General features: G+C 27.0%; 6 protein-coding genes and 1 pseudogene across 8 annotated transcripts; 2 read left to right on the top strand and 5 right to left on the bottom strand.

The window, feature by feature from the left end:
• Positions 1 to 922: 922 nt before the first annotated feature.
• Positions 923 to 6222, bottom strand: LOC118065940 (monocarboxylate transporter 9-like). The gene is made up of 7 exons (XM_035081572.1): positions 6089 to 6222; positions 5448 to 5882; positions 2812 to 4395; positions 2439 to 2605; positions 1983 to 2367; positions 1690 to 1911; positions 923 to 1579 (listed from the first exon to the last, which is right to left on the bottom strand). The coding sequence occupies exons 3-7, from the start codon at positions 4186 to 4188 to the stop codon at positions 1124 to 1126; spliced, it is 2607 nt and encodes an 868-aa protein (XP_034937463.1). The 5' UTR covers positions 4189 to 4395; positions 5448 to 5882; positions 6089 to 6222; the 3' UTR covers positions 923 to 1123.
• Positions 6035 to 8906, bottom strand: LOC118065941 (N-acetylglucosamine-6-sulfatase-like; annotated as a pseudogene).
• An 846-nt stretch (positions 8907 to 9752) lies between these two features.
• On the bottom strand, positions 9753 to 13424 carry LOC118065947 (E3 ubiquitin-protein ligase RNF126-like). 2 transcript variants are annotated; one of them, XM_035081580.1, is made up of 10 exons: positions 13267 to 13424; positions 13061 to 13178; positions 12719 to 12827; positions 12516 to 12632; positions 11935 to 12053; positions 11686 to 11820; positions 11069 to 11229; positions 10882 to 10997; positions 10711 to 10808; positions 9753 to 10338 (listed from the first exon to the last, which is right to left on the bottom strand). In XM_035081580.1, exons 3-10 carry the CDS (start codon positions 12803 to 12805, stop codon positions 10086 to 10088), a joined length of 1086 nt encoding a protein of 361 aa, XP_034937471.1. In that variant the 5' UTR covers positions 12806 to 12827; positions 13061 to 13178; positions 13267 to 13424; the 3' UTR covers positions 9753 to 10085. The 2 variants fall into 2 exon arrangements, with proteins under 2 accessions (XP_034937471.1, XP_034937472.1); XM_035081581.1 differs by having other exon boundaries at positions 11935 to 12011; positions 12719 to 13178.
• A 318-nt stretch (positions 13425 to 13742) lies between these two features.
• Positions 13743 to 15719, top strand: Arpc2 (Actin-related protein 2/3 complex, subunit 2). The gene is made up of 7 exons (XM_035081537.1): positions 13743 to 14038; positions 14123 to 14216; positions 14277 to 14376; positions 14455 to 14656; positions 14764 to 14984; positions 15275 to 15476; positions 15543 to 15719. Exons 1-7 carry the CDS (start codon positions 13962 to 13964, stop codon positions 15568 to 15570), a joined length of 924 nt encoding a protein of 307 aa, XP_034937428.1. The 5' UTR covers positions 13743 to 13961; the 3' UTR covers positions 15571 to 15719.
• A 179-nt stretch (positions 15720 to 15898) lies between these two features.
• On the top strand, positions 15899 to 16727 carry LOC118065919 (transmembrane inner ear expressed protein). Of its 2 annotated transcripts, none has more exons than XM_035081541.1 (2): positions 15899 to 16360; positions 16437 to 16727. In XM_035081541.1, the coding sequence occupies exons 1-2, from the start codon at positions 16039 to 16041 to the stop codon at positions 16490 to 16492; spliced, it is 378 nt and encodes a 125-aa protein (XP_034937432.1). In that variant the 5' UTR covers positions 15899 to 16038; the 3' UTR covers positions 16493 to 16727. The 2 variants fall into 2 exon arrangements, with proteins under 2 accessions (XP_034937432.1, XP_034937431.1); XM_035081540.1 differs by having other exon boundaries at positions 16431 to 16727.
• A 743-nt stretch (positions 16728 to 17470) lies between these two features.
• On the bottom strand, positions 17471 to 18387 carry LOC118065879 (uncharacterized; the record flags this gene model as incomplete). The annotated part of the gene is made up of 1 exon (XM_035081438.1): positions 17471 to 18387. A coding segment is annotated over one exon (822 nt), but the record flags the coding sequence as incomplete, so codon positions are not given.
• SamDC (S-adenosylmethionine decarboxylase) lies at positions 18266 to 22025 on the bottom strand. The gene is made up of 6 exons (XM_035081536.1): positions 21685 to 22025; positions 20774 to 20860; positions 19689 to 19815; positions 19112 to 19214; positions 18755 to 19038; positions 18266 to 18690 (listed from the first exon to the last, which is right to left on the bottom strand). The coding sequence occupies exons 1-6, from the start codon at positions 21810 to 21812 to the stop codon at positions 18388 to 18390; spliced, it is 1032 nt and encodes a 343-aa protein (XP_034937427.1). The 5' UTR covers positions 21813 to 22025; the 3' UTR covers positions 18266 to 18387.
• Between the last annotated feature and the right edge of the window lie 14 nt (positions 22026 to 22039).

Raw genomic sequence — 22039 nt, 5'->3', positions numbered from 1 at the left:
ATAGACAGATGATAGATATTCTCATGCTTCTGTTATAAACATGTTATAATAACGTAAAGCAATCAATTATAGTCAATTTTGTACAAACTGTTATTTTTCATGAAAAATTTACAAGTGTAAAATATATCAAATGCAAATTCTGACATGAAAAATTGATAAATCATATATATAATGAATGATTATAACATACATTTGAGAATGAAATAATATAAGTGAATAATAATAATAATAATAATAATAATAAATAATTTATATTTTGATTTTTATATATTTCTTAACAAACACAATTCATATAAAAGAGTGCTATATTATTCGCATAAACATGTTTAAATAAATTTATATTAGGAATGATTACTGTGACTGATGAATTATAATTATTTCTTAAGATCGATTTCTGAAATGTGTTTTAATTGATAATGTCTGATTTTTTTAATGGAACATGAGAGTTATAATTCATTTAAGTTTGAATAAAAGAATTTATCACAAACAATACTTTAATCTCCTTTATACCTTATTATTCAACTGTAGAGTATATGTATACTTTTTATGATAAAAACTTATCAAAAATATTGAATTAAATTTGTTAATTGAAAAAAAAACTATGATAAAGTCTAACTACTGTCAAAAAGTAGTAAAAATATTTTTTGAAATAATTTTTATACATTATGATACAATTTTATACACTTTTATTTTAATTATTTAACTTGCATAAGATAACAATTTTGACATTTTTTTAACATAGCTTTACATTTTTGAATTTATAATAATAAAATTTAAATAACAACATAGTGGGCATTAAAATGCAGGATTAATTAATTGATGTTTATAATTCGTTGAAATATTTTCCATTGTTATTAATATTTCAGTTATTGAGTCACTGAAAATATTCATTATTTTTGAATAATAATAGTTGTTAGTTTAAAATAAATTTCAAAACATTTTTTTTTTAATTAGTATATCATATATCAAACATTATGTATAATTCTAAAAATTTTATTTCAATTATAAGCAATAACATTGGATGTACTATTTTCTCAAATATTCACAGAAAAATTACATTAGTTATACAAAATATATTGTATAACAAAAATAATTATTCAAACAAATTCGACGGACAGATTTATCAATCTAAATCTCTTTCCCCAATACGATCCATTTCAATTGGTCCACTTCCTAAAATTTTACGATTTTTTGTACATGGAATAATAGCTATTAAAAGACCGGATACAATGATCCAACCCCCAGCTAAAAAAAACGAGAGATCCCAGTGACCAGTTAAATCAAAAATTAATCCTGCTAATGGCGGTCCAAGTAAATTACCAATTCCTTGGCAAAGTAAACTTAGCCCATACGCCGTTGTAAATCGCTCCAATGGTATTAATTCTACTAAAATAATTGGTGTGAAACTGAAATTACTAGCAAAAAATAAACCAAATAAGGCTGAACTGATAGCAAGGAGAACATGTTGATGAGTAAATACGGTCATCAATATTGTCGCAATTCCACATGCAATCAAACAAACGGTATACGTTTTCATTATATTCATCCATGGTTGATCTCCAGCCCATCCAAGACCAATCTAATACAAATAATAATATTCATTCATTAATATGCTTGCAAAATATCTTTCAATATTATTAAAATAATCCTTTAAAAAAGCTTTAGTTTATTTTTTATTTTATATTTTACCATTCCAATAGTATTGGTAATACCAATAATGCTCAAAAGATTAGCGCCATCCGATTCGGAATATCCATTTCTGGTTAAATGTTCAGCGAGATAAAAATAGGGTACAATGAACCATGTGAATAGCAATATTGTTGACAGGGAGAGTAGTAAAAAGTGAAGTTCTAAAAACATTGAGAAATCCATCATACCTCTCAATAGATTGACAAACTCAGTATACCACTTCTAAAATGTTACATATTAAAAATTAAAACACTTATCTCATAAGCTTTCAATAAAATTACACTGATACAAACCTGTTCACATTCTTTTGCAAGAGTCGTCATACTATTCCTATAAATGTTTGGACAACTACTTGCTCTTAACCGATATTTGTATAAATTTAATACAGCACCACGATACATCACAGAGTTTCTATGAACTCGAATATTTTTAAAATAATTGGTGTTGGAGTGTAGTTGTCGTCTGATCCAAGGTAGCGAATCAGCTCTGACAAAATCACTGTTAATTCGAGAAAGGTATTTTGTACAGCGTTTTGGCAACTTTTCATCAATAATTACTTCATCTTTATCAAGATTGATATTTTTTTTTGATATATAAATTGAATCAATCATATCAGTTACTTTGAAATCTTCTGTCACAATCGGTGGAGTTTCATTGCTAATCTTAGCTTGTTTTATTCTATAATTATTAAATAATGTGAATAAATAAATAATATAGAGGATGTAATCGATAAAGTTAATTATAATTACCTCATTGACATCGTAATACCAGCTTTGTTGGTGGTTTCTCGGATGGATAATTCTTCCAGCTTCTTATCAGACATACTCCTACAGAGAACGAGACTCGGGTAGTTTTCTAAGATAACATTGTAAACTCGAGAATTAGCTGACAATGATTCTAATACTTCCAAAGGTACCTGTAAATTTAAAATAATTATAAGTAATCTTGTATATGAATAATTTTTAGTTAATATTTCACTGAAGCAATAAAAAAACCGCTTAGACATTTGATAAAAGTATTTTAACATTCGTATGATTGCGTAATAGAATGAGTCATTGATGAATGAGCATGAAACTTTTTTTTTGCTTCAATTCATAAATAAAAATTTAGAAATGACCAAACTTTTTCACTCTGTCGAATAAATGTTGGTAGATTGACAACACTTCTAAAGTAGGTATGTTCGTTGGACATTGATGAATTATCGCAGGGAGCCACTACACTTGTTTTAAGGCTATGAAGATGATATTCAGGTGTTGGCTTACTTTTTAGAAGCATTTTTAGTTCATCAATTTTCGAGAAATCTTCAATGCTGATTCTTGAACATGATTTTCCACATTCAGATCGTACAATTGACTTTCTTGGTGAGCTTACAGACTGCTGTTTGTTTTGTTCAATAATCCACCACTCTGGATCACGCATGATAGTACCACAGACTATCATATTGAAAAAGGTTCCTGCCAAAAGAAGACAAGTTCCTCTCCAGCCATATTCAGAAATAAAAAATGTTGTCATTGGAGCATAAACAAATGTCCCAATACCAGTACCACAAGCGCCTAAACTAACGGCAAGTGATCTTTTTTTATCAAACCAGTAGGCAACACTTACAACTGCAGTCACGTAACACAGGCCTAGACCTACTCCAGCAAGTATTCCAAATGTCAAGTACATTACTTCAATGGAATTGCCGAATGAGCTCAAAATAAATCCAGTTCCTGATATTAAGCCTCCTAAAATAGTCATATTTCTGCAGCCGTATTTGTCAACTAAAGCTGACATTATTGGTCCTGAGAGTAATGGTACAGCCATAAATAAAGATCCAATCCAAGCAGTTTTAGATTTTGATGCTCTAAACTCTTCGAGAAATTCTATGTAAAGTAAACCAAAGCTAAATGACACCCCGTCGGCTATCATTGAAATGATCAGTGACGCTAAAACAACCATCCAACCCCAACCACCATCTGGTATTTTCGGAGCTTTGCCTGTTTTTTTCTCTGATTTCATACATTCATCTGAATTAGAAGTAAAATTTATTTCCATGTCATCAATCATATCAAGTACATTTAGAGATTGAGAAATAAAATGATTATCTTCATCTATTTTCTTATCTTCGCTCAAATAATGCTCATATTTACTTGATAGTAACCAATTGTCATTTTCATATTCACTTTTATTTTTATTTGATGGCAATGAATTGATATTTGCTGTATCAATATTCAGAGACAAATTCAAATTGTCCTCAATACCTGAGCTTGACAAAGTCGCTGGATTATTAACGTTGTATTTTGAACAATCAAATAGTATTGTATGTTTATGTTGTGAGTTAAGTAGTGATTTATCTGAAATATTCTCCAAAAATTCATTTTGTATTTTATATGATGTATCCTTCAGGTGATTATCATTTTTTTCATTGTTTACATGGTCATGTATTTCTCTCCCTGAGAAGTAAGATACTTTTTCTCCATTTACATCATCAATACTGTTTAATTTATCACTTGACATCGTTGATTCCTATTTTCTAAATGTAGCTGTTAATATTCAAATAATTCCAACGCCTTGGCCAACCTTTCAGGTACTGAATATTGTTCGAGCTGAAGAAAAATCGATAGAATGGTTTGCTGGGCATAAGGAATCGCCGAATACACGTTGTTCGTCTAACTTTTGTCCACTGGTATTCCAGCATGCACCCTCCTATTCGATATCCGTTTCCTAGAAAAAAGGTATTGTTCGTTATGTCCTAATCTTAAACTAAGACCCTTCTTTGTATAGTGTAGTGTGTAATGATTAATACTAAAATTAACACTTATGAATTTTTATATTAAAATTTAAAACTACCAGTTCTGTTTTTATTTCAAATCTAACTTTCTGTAATTATACAAGAATTTTGTAGAGAATTTGACACCTTCTTGTGAAATACTGAGAGCAGAAGTAAGTCATCCTTCTTTGAAAACTGAAGAATAAAAATCGAAAAAATGTTATATAATAATAATGATAAAACCTATGAAATACTTGTCATATATTATAATCAAGGACGTACGCAGTCAGAAGACTCATTATAATAATATCAAAATTTATAACCAATAAAATGTTTTCAAAATTTAAAAATTATTGTGAAATATTTAGGAAATTCTTTGATTATTAAAATTAAAAAATTTATTTAAATTATCTAAAGGTAATATAAAATTATTGGATTTTACTGTTAGGTTTTACTCTATCAAATTAAAAATAGTTCTATTAGTTAGAGATGAAAAAATAAACAAATGAAATCTACCAAGTTATTCTTAATGGAATAAAAGATCAAAAATTTAACTAGAAATCTTAGGAATTAAATTTATGACGTATGTTGCTATGGGTACCGACAAATCGATTTTTATAACTTCTGCTACTTTTGCACAGTGCCAAGAAATTTTTTTTTCTGTGTATCCAAAAACCAATATTTATTATTATATCAATACAACTGTTCAGTAGTTTAAATAATATTGAACATTTCATAAGTTTTGAAATTTCGAAATAACTAAATAATTTTCATTTATATATTTAGATGATGTAACTATGATTAAATAAATAATCATTAACGAAAATTATTTTTATAATGATTGGATATGCTTATAAAATGTTAAAAAATCACAGAACCTTTAAAACTATTTGATAAAAAATATAATAAACTCAGTAATCATTTTGTTTGTATTGTATATTGATAACGAGTGATTATTTTTAACGTGATCATAGTGTATTAAATCATAAAAGACTAAAAAACTTACCGTAAGAAATTTTATGAAAGTATCACGCGTCCTATACCAAGTTGATAATCACAAGTGGTACAGATTATTTAAAAAAATATTCTGTTTATTTTTGAATGAAGCTTCTTCAATTGATATGGTATAACTTGAACTAGAAAATGCTTCTAAACAGTTGATAAATTTGTTAATTGATAATAAAAGAATTTCTGTAGTGAATATTGTAATAGAATCTTATCCTTGTAAGTGAAACAACTTATCGAGCTCTTAAAGGTACAATAAGTTTCTAGAAAATATCTGTGGTGGAACATTACCTTGACTTATTGCGCAAGCTCATAAGGGTTTATGATTTTGCGCATTTAGTTAAAAAAATTAAGTATTAATCTTTACTTAATCGCATTTATTATTGCAAAAATACTGAAATACTCATTGATTTGTACTGTTGTTCAATCACACCCTCTGGAATGATAGAAGTAATAACCGAAAAACATCATGGAGTTTTTCTTACAAAAATGAATATTTTCTTTGAATAGCTAATCATTTTTTATCACTATGATTTTAACTAATAATCTTATTCAAACATTTACATAAAAATGAAATTAAAATTGATATATGAGGATTAATTATTGATTTTATTTAAATGTTTTCCTTAATTATAAAATTACCCTTTGTTATGGCATTATTGCATATCACAGTATTTTCTTCTTAGAACATATTAATGATCTATTTTCGTAATGCACTTAACTCCATTACATTTCGTCATTTTTTTTAGGAATTTTATGAATTTCGTTCTTTCAGTAGAATTCATTTTGGGTCCAATATTAGACAATTGATATCGATCGGCATGAAGATCATAAGCTTCAATGAAATTCTTTGCAAAGAGAAAAAGTAAATTATTTCGTAAGCTTGAATGTTTTTTTTTTTCCAATAAGAGAATTATTTTTTATGCTAAACATACCTCTGAGTCTTCAAAAACACAAAATATATTATTAAAATCAATTGATAATGTTCTTATACATGAATAAGTGTTATTTTTTGAATCTTCACACTTACAATCCAAATCTTTGTCGCAATGCTACAAAATAAAAATTGATTGAATAATTTAAAAAATAACATTTAAATTATTTATATAAACTTACAGATATGTTTTTATCAAAATCAGTTGGACAACCGAAATTTACTTTTGGTCTTGTATGCTCTCCTTTATATTCAATTAAAAGTGTTCTGTCAAAGGAAATATTTTTTCGTAAAACGGACACTCCGTCAGACTGAAATTCTGTACCTATTTCAGCCATCTGTAAGATTGTATCAAATAAATCAACGCTGCTAACAGGCGCTTCAACAACACTCGATGATGCAATTCCAGGTCCTCGAATTAACAAAGGTACACGTATATCGGTTTCGTACAATTGTCTTTTATCTTTCGGCAAATTGAATTGACCTTAAATATATATATATATGTATATTTATTACAAAAGTCATTCCAAACTTTAAAGATATTCATCTTTAAAAATAATTGGAATTGCGTTGTTCTCAATAAAATTATACAAATTTATTTACCAACATGATATCCATTATCGGAAGTAAATATGATGAAAGTATTATCTAGAATACCCATCAATTGCAAAGTTTCATAAACTTGAAAAATTAATTCATCAACAGCTAATAATGATTCCCATCGACGTCTGTATATAAAATCAAGCTGAGATAGTGTATTTTGTGAAAGTGGTGATGATTCTTGTCTTAATAGCCAATGTTTATCCTGTAAATAAATTAAATTTAATTATTATAAGATTAAAAATAAAAATTAATTATAAAATTTTTTTATTTATTTAACAAATCAAAGTATAGTTTATCATAACTGTTTGAATAGGTGTATTGAAATTAGGGGTTTGCTTTGCAGTAACATTTTTATAAAAATCAATATGTCTCTTTGCGGGTGTAAATGGTTCATGAGGAGCAGGTGGAGCTAAAACCATCAGAAATGGAGAATTATAATTTCTTGACCCCTTTAAAAATTCTAGTGCCATTTCACTCTGAAATTAAAATACAAATTATATTCATTATTAGGATTTTATATAAGTATCCATAATCATTTCAATTTTCTAACTTACTATAACATCTGTAAGGTATTCATCAATACTTTCTCCATATTTTTTCTCAGTTCCATTGATAGATAGAGAATAATTATAATATCGAGAATTGCCGACTAATCCTGCCCACCAATCCCATCCTGGTGGTATATGTGCGATACCACCGGCTGCTCGTTTTCCATACTAAAAAATTAATTAATTAACATCATAAAATAGTTAATATATTATTTATTAAACAATGAACATCTAATATTATTGCGTATTATTAATACGAACTTGATTTGAATATTTTCCAGCATAAAACGTAGTGTATCCAAGTTGATTTTTTAAAACAGCAGCAAAAGTTTTATCTTCCCATTTTCGACGCCATTGACGATTGTTACATCCTCCAATTATCGAATTGTTCACAATCCGATGATTATGCTGATATCTTCCAGTTAATATTGATGCTCGATTTGGACAACATATTGGAGAAGCTACAAACTAATATTTTTATAATAAATATAAATACTATATTTAATAGAGAATTTTAAATATTATTTTTACTTACACAATTAGTAAATGTGGTACCTTGACTGCCAATAAGTTTGATAGTATTTTTTAGAGGAATCTGAAAACAATACTTTTGTGATAACAACAGATTAAAATAGTCGATTACGTACACGCTCTTGCATGTTGATAGCTAATGACTATTGAACGAAGCTATTTTAACTTTAAATCGTATATTCTCTCCAATGTTATTCATGAACTTTAAATATTTACTTTGAATTCTTAATCAAACCTGATACATTTCGTAAAATAGTTTAATATGGATTTTTGAGCTTTCAGTAATTTTTTGACTGAATTTTCTAATTTATGAGATAAATAGTGTCTAAGATAAATAGGAACTATGATAATTAAATATTTGATCAATATGCATCGAAAAAATATTGAATTTTATAGATGTGACTCATCTCTATTTTATGTATTTCCTTTCTGTATTTATTACATCGTAGTTCACGCATAAACTCTAGCATATACTTGGTATAAATCATAAATAAAAGTTAATGAGTTTAATATTCACCATTCCATCAAGTTCCAAATCTAAATCGTCTGCTAATATTAATACAATATTTTTCTTCCCCTGTACACATTTGAAATTAAAATAACACCAAAACGTAGCAATACATGTTATGAAAATAGTTGACTGCATGATGAAAATTGATTAGAAATGACCAATGTATATTGGCTTGTTTCGAAACTCTTACTGAACTTGAATTACTGATCGGAGTATTTTACAGATACGAATTATGGACATTTAAATAAATGTTATTCAAGTTATTTGGACAACAGGTAAACTATAGTATCTACTATTATAACTTGATGTCAAGAAAACAGTAAAGCGCTACAATCGTAAAAACTTAACAATGATATGAATCGTGATGACCTATTTTATGATATTGTATTCAAATACAATGAATTTATGTAAAAGTAAAAAACTTAGATAAAAACGAAATACAATAGTATCCAAAACTTATCAAAGATATCTTCAATTTTGTTTTTACAAATAATGAGGATTAAATTGTAATTATTATAAATTATAGTATCACCTAATATTGTAGTTATTTGATTTCCTGTCGATCAACGATCATTGAAAATTATTAATGATTATTTCATACCATTGTTATGGCCACGAGGAAATTTTGAGTTTTATCCTAAACCTGTAAATCCAGTGGAAATGATAAGAAATCGAATTGATCATTCCTGAAACCTTAATCCAAAGGAGACTGGTTGTAGGATAATTTAATTGATGATGATCATCGTTCCATTATGTCCAATTAGGAAAGAAAACATTATCGCACCGGAGTTTGCTAAATAATTTAAAATTAAATTGATTTTAAATTAGTACCTCTATCGGTATTAATTAGATTATCGATAATTTAGCTTAGATCATTCAAAGTATCCCCAAATTTTTTCCTTTTTATCAGTGAATACTTACTGATGTAAAGTCTCAAATACATGATAATCACAGATGTCTCTACTTAGAAAGATGATAAAATAAATACCAATTTCTTCGCAAATCCTGTCATTAGCCAGAAAGACTAAAAGATGAGGATGAAATCGAGTTCCTTCATAAATTTCTTAGAGTGTTTTTTTTGTTTTTTCTCCATAAAATTTTTTAATTTAAACTAAGTTGATTCTGACCTGTTGAAATGGCAAATTAAAATTCATTTATATCGAGACGAAGATGATTTAATTTATTCCTATTATAGTTATTTATTAAAACATTTATAGTTTAAAGTTTTACACTCATTGTACTTTTTACATTTACTTTATCACATTTTAACTGAATTACAAGATATCATAATTTAACGATCAATCAGGACGCGTAGGGTAAAGTATGTTGTTGAACATGTTACAGTATTGTGCATCAAGTACCTATTTTACTGAGCATAAAATTTTAGTTTCAATTATGTAAAGATGTTAATATGGAGTTAAATACCTCAATATAAGAAAAAATTTTCAAGTAATAATATAAATATTTTTGTATTTACTACCAAATTAACCTTAAATCTTATCCATAATATTATCAGTTATTACTGCTACTACTACTACTACTACTGGTACAACTACTACTACCACTACTACTACTACTACTATTACTACTACTGCTACTATTACTACTCCTGCTTCTGTTCATATTATGAAAACAGCTATTATTATCGTTACTAGTATTGTTACTGTTGGTGGTACTAATACTACTGTTACTGCTGCTACTACTTGGTGATGAAGAAGAAATAGTAGTAGTAGTAGAGCTTCTACTACTGAGATGATTTGCCACTCTGCAAAGAGAAAATTTTTATGTGAAGAATACGTACTAAATTAGTGAAAACTTAATTATTAGTAATCCAAAAAAAAAATTAATAATTTTTTAAGACTATATTAAAAATAGAATTAAAATTTATTCTTTATTGATTATAACAAGTTATTTACTTCCATTTTAGCTTAAGTCTTTGAATCTACCATGTTATAAATTCAAGTTACATTTGATAATAAATCAACTGAACTTATAAATTTTTTAAACAGTCATTAAAACCAAATAACTCAAAATAAAAAAGACTTATGTAAATTTCTTTATAACAAACGAATCGAGCTTCTCTTATTATTGAATATTTATAAACTTATACAGAGATATATTTCAAAACCTATTGTACCTTAGAAATGCTTCAAGATTAGGAGGAACTACATCCTGAGTAGTTTCAGCTGCATTTTCATTACCCAAATTTTGTCGACATATAGGACACGTGCCATGCTTAAAAAAAATATAATTGATATAAATTATTTTTTTAATGATAAATTAAAGGTTGAATTATTTCAATTCTTACCAATTCAAGCCACGGTACAATACAAGGAGTATGATATAAATGTTTGCAAGGTAATTGTCGAACTAATTCCGCAAGGATAAAATCTTCCCAGCATATAGAACATTGTAGTTTAATATCTGTAATAATGTATACGTATTATCATAAATTAAAATGTATTTGTATATAATACTGTCGATATTTTAATTACCAATATGTGATTGAATTATTGCTGTGGTTGGTAGCTCATCAATCTGATTACGTGATAACGGTGGTGGTCCATTCGTATCTAATTGATTTAATAATTCACTTACAATAGTGTCTAATCCATCTCTACCCCAAACATAGTCTCTGGGATTGCCCAAGAAAAATCTGTAATAATTTCAAATTTTGAAGTGTTAATTCTAACTATTATTGTTTATGTAAAGCTATTAATATCAATAAACATTGTATCCTATATTACAGAATATAATGTAAAGTAAAAGCAATGTTTTTTATTTTTATTTTGTTCAGACAGCTTATTCTCTTAACTCATAATTGTTATATATATATATATATATATTTTAAATCGATTTATGTCTATAACGTAATCTATTAATCGCATTCCTACTTAAATAAGTATATAACTGCAAAAAGTGTCTTTAACATTTTAAGCTTCTAAGTAATTATATGGTTTCATAATTATATGATTTTACAAAATGATAATATATTACTTGTACTTGATAATCAAATTGTGTACTACTATAAAGATCGATTATCTATTATCATAGTTTACAACCTTAACTTTGTTGTAAATATATTATGTTCAATTAATTTTTAAAAACATACAGAGGTGCTTGTCTTCCAGTAGCAGTAGTTATTTGTTGTGATGATCGATGTATACCAACTCCAGCTAAGTTTAATAAAAATTCGTGTAATAAATGATCTTGTGCTTGAGCTCGCCTATCTCGAGAATCAGTGAATCTAGAATAAAATTTCAATTAAAGAATTTTATTATAATTTGACTAATTACTTGAACTTAAATAAAAATACTACTAATCTGTAATGATTTACTTCAGTATGAATATAATTATTTACCTTTCATCCGAATTTGGCTCATCCCAACGAGATCTTCTTGGTGTATTACTTGTATTTTGAGTTGCAGAACTAGAAGGCTGTGGAGAGGGAATCATATCCGGTAAATCCATAGATATAAACTATATAAAAATGTGAATAGAAAAATTGATGTTATGGTCATTGCTTTACGTTAAGCAAAATAATTTCATCCATGAATGTTATTAAATAATGTATAAACTCACAACATAAATATGAAAAAGAATGTTAACAAGTTTATTCCATTTGTCATTGATAATAGTTTTAAAAAACTCTAAATAATCACATAAAAAACTTTTATTAAATATATAGACAAATGACTTGAAATAAAGTGACATCATCAATTTAATATGTACTTTTTATGAATTGACTTTGTATGTTTAAAGTTGTCAACATCCAAGATGAACATATATGATGATACATATAAGTAACCTTATTGACATTCACACAATTATATTAATAAATTTACTTGTATATTTGGTTGGTTATAATTTGAATTTGTACTCGAACTACTATAATCAATTTTAAGTTTGACAATCATTTAATCAATCCAGAAATTTACTTACATTAAAATCAATATCATTAAAATCTTCAGTGCTTATCTCCATATTTATGTCTCGATCATCTTCAACGTTTTCCAATTTTTCGACAAAACCATTGGCACAATTTGGACATGTGTAATCCTAAAATAAAATTTTTTAATTTTAGAGACTTCAACATAGCACTTGAATAAAGTAATAATTAAAAGTTACAATTTCTGTTCACTTACTGGTAATAATCGTTCTATTTCAACACTACACTTGTGACAAAAAAATCGCGACATTGGTGTCGTACCATCAACGATAGCTTCAGCCATATTTTACGAATTTAATCTGTACCTTGAATAAAAAAATTGTGTTGTCGTTTGGATTATGCGTCGTTGCTATATGTGGCTATACGTATAGATCTAAGATTCCTCAATATAATGTCTAGTTATTATGTAGAATACGTAAGCTTTCTTGTTATTGGTATATCAAAATCGATAAACTGTATAAAGCGGCATATAAAACTCTACTAGACGCCATGTTTAAAATTAAGTTCTATGAAAATACAATTATAAAATAAAACTGACTCAAATTGTCGTATTTTCTCGACACAATTTGTTAAGATGACAGAATTAAAATGGCAGACATGTGATTCACTGAAATGTTCTAGGAATTTCCCCTTTATATGCAACGTTTCTTAATTCACTGCAACGAAATAACATTCAGTTTAAAATAACAGTTAAAATAATTACCGTAAAAATAATAAAAAAAAAAAAAAAAGTAGAGTACGTACATATGAGAATAAATCGCTATCTTTTTACCGATTGGACTCTGCTGTATAAAATCTATGAGTAAAACAAGGATGAATATACAGTCGTATCTATAGATCTAATTTCGCCACACCTTTAAAAATTAAAGTTCCTACAAAACAATTGGGAATTTTATGTATGTATAAAAAAATAATTTTGATATTTCGATTTTTCATTTATTTGAATGTATTTAATCATAGAATATAATTAACTCTCGGCTATTTTTAATATTTTCTGTATCTTTTTATCAAATAACTTTTTTTACATTTATACAGTTTTCAAAACTCTACCGTATATTTTTTATCAGACATTTTTAGTTTGAACTTGAATTATTCAAACACCGGAAGGATGTAAATACTCGTATCGAATCTAGTAAAATGGCTGCTTACGTAGCTCATTTCAATTTACTATAAATTGTACTTTTGTAGATGTCGTGATGATCACTAATGGCGATAAATTTAATGCAAATTGAGCCATTTTTATTATTATTTAATTGCAATTTTTACAAAAAACTAGATTTCCCATTATATATATATATATATATATATATATTCTTACCACTATTTCGTTCGGTCTCTTTTTCTATACTGTGAACTCTGACTGGAGAAAATACTGACTCACCCTGTACATACAGTAATTATAATAATTTGTAATCATTCAAGTTTACTAAATTGTAATAATGATTTTACTTGAAATTAATAATAAAATAGTTGAAGAGACATTGCATACTAAAATAAAAAACTCATTGACATCAAGGTATGTTAATTTTTATTGTAACTTATTTATTTTCTTAAGTATTATTAATGCAAAAATATTTTGACATTTGAAATTATTTTGCAGTCATAAACAAGAGTCGACTGATATTATTATCGCTGATTTTGATGGAGTTCTCTTCCACATTACTAATCCCAATGGAGATAAAACGAAGCTCAAAGTAAGTTTTTTTTATAAATGCCCAGGTTTATACATATCTAAATAATCTATAATTTTATAGGTCAGCATTTCTCTCAAATTTTATAAACAGTTGAGAGAACATGGTGTCGATGATTTACTTAAAAAGGAATATGGTCCTTATCTTGCAGAACCGGAATCTGGTAAATAAATTATCAAAATTTCTTTACATTTTATTTACATTCATAAACAAAAGATGAATTAATGAAAATATTATTTAGGCTACGATATATCAGTGCAAATAGATTTGAAAAATTTGCCAGATGATTGGGAAGCACTTGTTAAAAAAATAGGACTTTTGAAAAGGCATTGTTTTGCTAGTATTTTTGAAAAGTATTTTAATTTTCAAGAGCAGTATCCTGATTTACAAGATCAAGATGTACCTAAAAGAGCAGTCATACCTTATCGAGATCAAGAAACAATGTAAGAGATTATACATACTATGATATTCAACCGTTAAAATTATTATAATAAAATTTTTAAATCAAGCATGTCTATCACTTATCACTAATGAATCATTGTTTTCTTAGATACGTTGAGGCTAAAAATGATCGTGTAACTGTTGTATTTAGTACAATTTTTAAAGATGAAGATGACATGGTAATAGGTAAAATGTTCTTACAAGAACTGAAAGAAGGCAGAAGAGCTAGTCATACTGCCCCTCAAGTTTTATTTAGTCACAGAGAACCGCCATTAGAGTTACAAGAATGCAACGCAGCAATAGGTGACAGTATTGGATACATTACATTTGGTAATAAAAATAATTAAATTTATAAACAAAAAGATCTCACAATTAACGGTATCGATTAATTTTATTTGGCATGATTACTCTACATGAATCTCTTTGATGTTTTGGTTTCAATATAATGCTGAATCAATTATGATAATTAAGATAAAAATATATAAAGTATATAATAATTTTTGACGAATTAAAAAAATTTTCTATTACTAGTGTGAGACTTTTCTAAAATTTTATTAAAAAAAGTTATTCAACAAATATTTTGACGGTAATTATTAATTTTTTTACACATTTTTTTCTAGTATTATTTCCTCGACATACCAGCAGAGATTCTCGAGCTAATACTATTGATCTAATTCACATGTTCCGGAATTATTTACATTACCATATTAAATGTAGTAAAGTTTACATCCATTCAAGAATGCGTACAAAAACTACAGATTTCTTGAAAGTACTCAATAGAGCACGATCACAAGCAAAGAATACTGAGAAAAAAACCATAACGTAAGTATAGAAAAATTGATATAATATTAATTCATTATTAACTTGCTTTTTTTTTTTTTGTTATAGAGGCCGAACTTTCATCCGCAAAGAATAAAAATATTCAAATCTTATATTTAGATGCTCATTTTTGTATACAATCTAATTTCAATAATGCTATCTTATATAATTTATCAGATTCTAAAGTTTTTTACTTTAGTAAGAAATTTTAAAAAATTTTACATAAATATTTCATAATTTACCGTAATAATTAATACATTTTTATAATATCTATTGTTTACCTCAGATGTAATTTTGGTTGTTATTATTATAAAAGAAGGTAATAAATAGAATTTTAAATAAAAGTTATATCGATTTTAGATTTTTACTGGTTCATAAAACTAAAGAGTTGGGTGTGTATCCTTAGATAATTAATTAACGAGTAACTACCGCACCTATATTTTGCTATCGCCAAAACTCCAAAGCAGTATCTCATCAGCTTTATTCATAATCAGTACACGTTTTGTAATATGATCAAGTATAATCTTTAATAATTAATAATTATATAAAACTACTATTTATAAAAATGCTTTTTCAACTATCAACTCTTGTAGAACTTTGTTCTTCCAATCAAGTAACAATTAGTTCAACAGAGATAGAAAATGGATTAGATGAATGGTTAGAAAATAAAATTTTGGCTGGTTTTCGTATATGGCAATTGGCCGGTATAATTATATCATTTATATTAGCAATTATTATAACACTATGTTGTTGTGTAAAATTTCGAATTCCGAGGACCAAACAAAATATTGAAGCTGATTACGTTCGTAATAAAATAACGATAAATTTCAAAAAAAAATTGACAAAAATCGATAACATAGAAATTCATCACATGGATTTGAAAAAAGGTAAAATAATGGTTTTATTAAAAAACAAAAAAATAAATATCATTTGTTCAAACTAATTTATTTTTACAAGCATTAGAAAGAGTTGGAGAGGACCTTGAAGTAACAAAAAAAAGTGTCACAGCACAACAATAGTCAAGTAAAGTATGTCAATTACAAAAGCAGATTTAATTGCCAGCCAACTTTTACCCGAAGCAGTAAATAAGTTTTGATGAATTATATTTATAAATTTCTACTAGGTATATACTATATTAATGATGCAATAAAGAAATGATCAATCTTAAAATTGTAAATATACATATGTTTATTTATTAATTGTACATGTAATAATGATTATATATTAACTGATAAAATATATCTTGTAGTTTAATAATTTAAAGAATCCTTTTTTTACAAAGCAATAGTAGCTTTTAAGTATTCTGATAGTTGCATATAGCTTAACTAGTGTAGTGACTCTGACTCAATATGAGACATCATTTTATCTTTTATTACAGTAGTTTGTCCTCTTCAAATGGAATATCTAACGGATTACATGTAATACAGAAGCTTAATAATTATAAATTCTTTAACAGCATGAAAAGACTAGAAATGTAAATATTTAAAAAATGATAATCTACTAATAACAATGCATAAACATTGACATGATGAACGCTGAGAAATATTTCCTTTTATTTTCAACATTGTAATTACAAATTTGAATGATTACTTTTGAATGAATATTATATAAATAAAATATAAATTAAACTAGTTATATTGATATTTCGTTGATAAAAATTGTTCTTGAAATACTTTGATTTAATTAGACAGCAACATTTAAATAGAAGAAACGATAGCCAAGTTTTCATATAATAAGAAAAGTGACTAACGTATTTCATAACTTTACGCTTAGCACCAATTATTTATTCTGATAATACAAAAGAAAGTCATTTTTTTTTTGTTCAAATACACATAATTTATACTACAAAAAGCCGCAATATTTAATAATTGCAGTATAGTAAATTTTAAAAATTAATTTTGATACAACCCAAAATTAGAACATCATCACTTGACAGATGTTCGTGATATCTTATTAATACCAGGCTAGGTATGAGATAACAAATTATACACACATAATAATAGGAATAATCATTTTAATTCAAAATTATAATAAGACTAAAAATAATAGTTAATAATTAAAAAGAATGATGATAATATATTTAAGCGTGTCTTCACGAAATTTTATTTCGCCACCACGAAAATTTAATTTTCGGGCTGAGATATTGGAGACTGACAACGTTTTGCGGAAATAAAGCAAAAATAGGAAATATTTTACCACACGTAATGTAAGATGGTTTTTTATTCTGCTGATGAGAGCATTCAGATAAGTCCTCAACAGATAGTTTCCGGTAAAGTGTTGAATATGGGTATGGTGTAGAGAGAGGATTACATCTTATGTGTATATTATCTATATCTGAGTGTGATTTGGATTCTTTTGGTAGAGAATTACTTCGTACTCTTGGATGTCGATTAGATAGATTAGTAATTTGATTAGAATTCAAGTGGATAAAAGAAAATTCGTCTGAAAATTCAGTCATTGTTGATGATTTTAACGATGCTTTTCGATATACTTTAGTTCTTGTCGTTGGCTTAATAAATAATTGAGGTGAAGATATAGAGCGTTTAGAGTTTGCTTCATTTGATTGTGTCTTGTTTTGTAAGTTATTATTTTTTTCAATACTTTGTGTTGATATTAAATTAGACAAAGGTTTGTAGGAATGACTGTCAAGGATTGGCCAAGATTTAATTAGCTTGTTTTTAGACTTAAACAATATTTGATTTTGATCATCACCAGTAAGTTTCGTTTCAGCCTTGAAAGTTGATCCCTGCTTAAATAAAGCTACTGTAGATTGCTTAGTTTTATAACGTGCATTATGGTAAAAAGTATTTTTATTATTAATATCATTTAAAACAGATGAATAACTAGGATATACATTTTGTGCCCTATCTGCATCCTGTGTTACTACATGTGGAGATGGGCCATCGGTAAACCATCAGCTTGGGAATTTAGAATAAAATGCACAAATTAAATCATAATTTTTAAAGCGACAATATTGGACATCGTTACGTAACCATTCACCATTAAAGTTAAGATAGCTAGCATGTTTAAGCTCGCGTGGAGTACCTGCTGCAATAGACTCTTTATTAGCAAAAATAGTTATAACAAAGTTGCCTGGTTTGAATGTTTTTAGAACGCGTCCTATCACTTCTGTGTATGAACTTTCTGGAATATTACTCTCAAATGATACATAAGAAAACTCAGGTTCTGGTGTAATATGAATAGTCATATAACTCCCCTGTAAAATAAATTTTTGATTAGGATGGATTTTTCAGAGTTTTTTTTTTCTATATGATACTTACATCCTTAGCAACGCCATTCATGGAATATCCGCAAGGTTCAAAAAGGAAATCATCAATCATCATACCAGGAATGAGTTTATCAATACCAGATTTTTGAGTTGCTTCAGCAGCAGAAGTGCATATATCTCGAGTGAAAATTGACATTACCCGAGCGTCGAGATTTGTCATAAGTATTTCCAGAGTTTGATCAGGTTCTCTTGGAGCTTGTGGTGACTTGGTACGATTGAGTGTATATAGATACCAACAATCTTTATCAACATCACCTAAGCAGTATGCCTCACCATCTATACAAAAATTACATTGCATCACACTCAAACATGCATCATACATATCAATGTATATATTTTTTATAATTACCAGGAAAGATGCTATTTAGCAAGGCTATTTCATCCTCAAAACCGCGATGTGGAGCTATCTGCAGTTCGGGTCGTTTGTAATTTTTGCGAGAATAAAACAGATCCTGTCATAAGAATTAAAATATTAATACGTCATTTATATAATATAATCACATAGAATTTGATTTAATTGAGTTCAATAAATTTGACTGTATTTAAAAGCATTAAAAAAATCTATTTTATGAACATATTAATAGCCTTGAGAGCAAATGGTATATCTCTCATTGGAAACAATGAAAAAGTTATCATAAACTAGAACTCTTGATTTTTATTATGCTAATATAAAAACGTCATCTATTGATTGGTGCACAAAAGATGGTCGTATCATTTTTGTGTTTAAAAACTCTTATTCTTATAACTTTTAATCACAAAGTAAAAATAAAACATGCAACTATACTACTGTTATCTTCAATACTTTAGGTCTACAGAGAATATGATAATAGTATTCTACGTATTTTTTAATCTAAGCATAATCAGTAAACTATAAATATTCTTACTGTAATTGACTTTTAAAGAATTTATAACAAAATTATTGATACCTCCACTTGGTCGAATCCAGTATATTCTTCCACCAGATCTAATAATGTTTCGAGACATTGTAATGGAGTAGTTGTACCACAGGTCTTGAGAATTAGCCGACGTTTGGCGACAAACATGCTACTTTCGCTGTAAAAATTCATTAAAAAATCATTACATCTAATTCTCTTTCACCGTGTATTATCATATCATTCAAGAATCATGAGAATCGTCTATTCGTTAATAAATATCCTAATTATGAGGTCTAATTTAATAAAAATACCTTAACAATCCAATATTTATATTATACGTACTAGAAAAATTTTTACTTATGAGTAGTATTTGATTATTGAATTTATTCAGTCATCAGGTATCTTAACTTATTATGTAGCTATTATAATATTAATCTTAACAGCTTTTTATGTAAAATATTTATCGTAATTTTTGTAATAGGCTCTTCTGAAAAAAAAATTCGATAACACGGGTTATCGGTGATAAAAGAATTTTGCCTTGTGGAGAATAAATATTTTAAAAAGCATCTTGGAATGATACTTTTTTTGAAATAATTATGTTTTCTTGTCATAATTGGATTTATATCAAGTATTATTATATAAAAATTATCACTAGAAAATGACGAGCTTTCAATTTTATTATCAATATTTCAGGCAATTTGAGTCGCAATATAATATAATTTATACGGGGTAAAAATAGCTTATCGATATTTAAACTATTATTTTTGTTGAATGATCGTGAATGTATGAAGAAAATATTAATATTAATAACTGTCCAACTTGACTTTTGAATAAAAAAAATATTATCAGTTATTTAAGTTTTTTTTTGTATGATATGCCACAAATAATTATTGGTACACGTGTAACCGAGAAAATAACTTGTAATATTATAATTACGGCTGCTTATGTTTTATAAATACATCGTGATTGAACATTATAATAACTACGTGATATAGTTGATTCGTGAGACAACGATTAGCAAAACATATTTCATGCTATTACATTAAATATTTATTACTTCCATGATTTTGAAAGTCCAATGTTTATCTCTAAATTTATATAAAGTATCAACAATCATGCTTTACTTTTTTTATTACCTGAGAACGTAAGCATCAATATCATCGTTTCTGCAGAAACTGATAATCTCACAACGCACCATCTTTAACAGAGATTCCCATCGATGTCTAAGAAAAAAAAAAGATCAATTAATTTCTATGAAGATGCATTCATAAATTTTCAGTATACATCTTATCATCTTCATTAAATTACTTGTGAAAAATTTATTTAACATTTCTCATAATATTAATTGTTATGTAGAGAATAATTTTTATATTAGATTTAATTAATAAATGTAAGATGTTTGTTCAACAAATGATATTTTAGAAAATAAAATATCTCATCTTTTATCTTAATTCACGAAAGTAATAATTATATAGGAAAGTGATACTTTATAATCGTGAATAATAGATACAGAAAAATCAATGTTAATATACCACAAATACAAGGCTAGATATTTTTTATTGTAATAAAAAAAAGAATAATAAATTAAATATACACTGTCAATAAGTTGTATGTATAAATAAATTGACAAAAATATCATTGGAATGTATGAGCAATAGTCTGTACAGATTAATAAGCGTAAATATGAATTGATATCATCAGGCATCATCAATATACAATATACTAATGGATACTAACGATTCAATACTGAGGTTATAGTAAATAACTTTATCATGACAAAAAAAATAAGAATATCATCGTTTCATCAATAAACTTTAGTTAAAATAATTGTCCAAATGTTTAAAAATTTTAATATTTATAAAACAAAAGTATTTGCGCAGAATGAATTACGTCACTATGAATTAAAGGGGTTAGATTGAAGTGAAATAAACTCCAAAATACCGGTGAGAAAATGAGCAGTAAATAGATGGTATACATATTATTAAAGTAATATAAATGTATTATGGAGTTGTAATAGAAATGTAATATATTTAAAAGATTGAATTACCGAGGAATATTTCTAAGATCATGCTTCTTATTGTCACCATCAGAACTGATAAACCAAATTTCCAGTAGTTTCTCAACACCCTCGAAAAATTGTACACTCTCCATGTTATCTTCTTTATTTGACGCCATGTCAACTAACTTAATGTTTATTCAGAAATTTGAACTTTCAATTTATTGCATATAATAATTTAAACACTCGCTCGCTTTTACACAATTCTGCACAACAGCACTTGTTCACAAAACTTTACTTCACTGAAGATAAAGCAGGGTAAAGATGAGAAAAACATAGTCAAATGTGTCGCTAGTAGTGGTAGCAAGAACGGTGGTGGAAGTGTAGTGGTGGATAATTTCTTTCC

This window comes from Chelonus insularis, unplaced genomic scaffold, assembly GCF_013357705.1.
Source record: "Chelonus insularis isolate UGA/USDA-ARS -01 unplaced genomic scaffold, ASM1335770v1 contig_324_pilon, whole genome shotgun sequence".
Lineage (NCBI taxonomy): Eukaryota > Metazoa > Arthropoda > Insecta > Hymenoptera > Braconidae > Chelonus > Chelonus insularis.
This window is presented reverse-complemented; position numbering and strand designations above follow the sequence as displayed.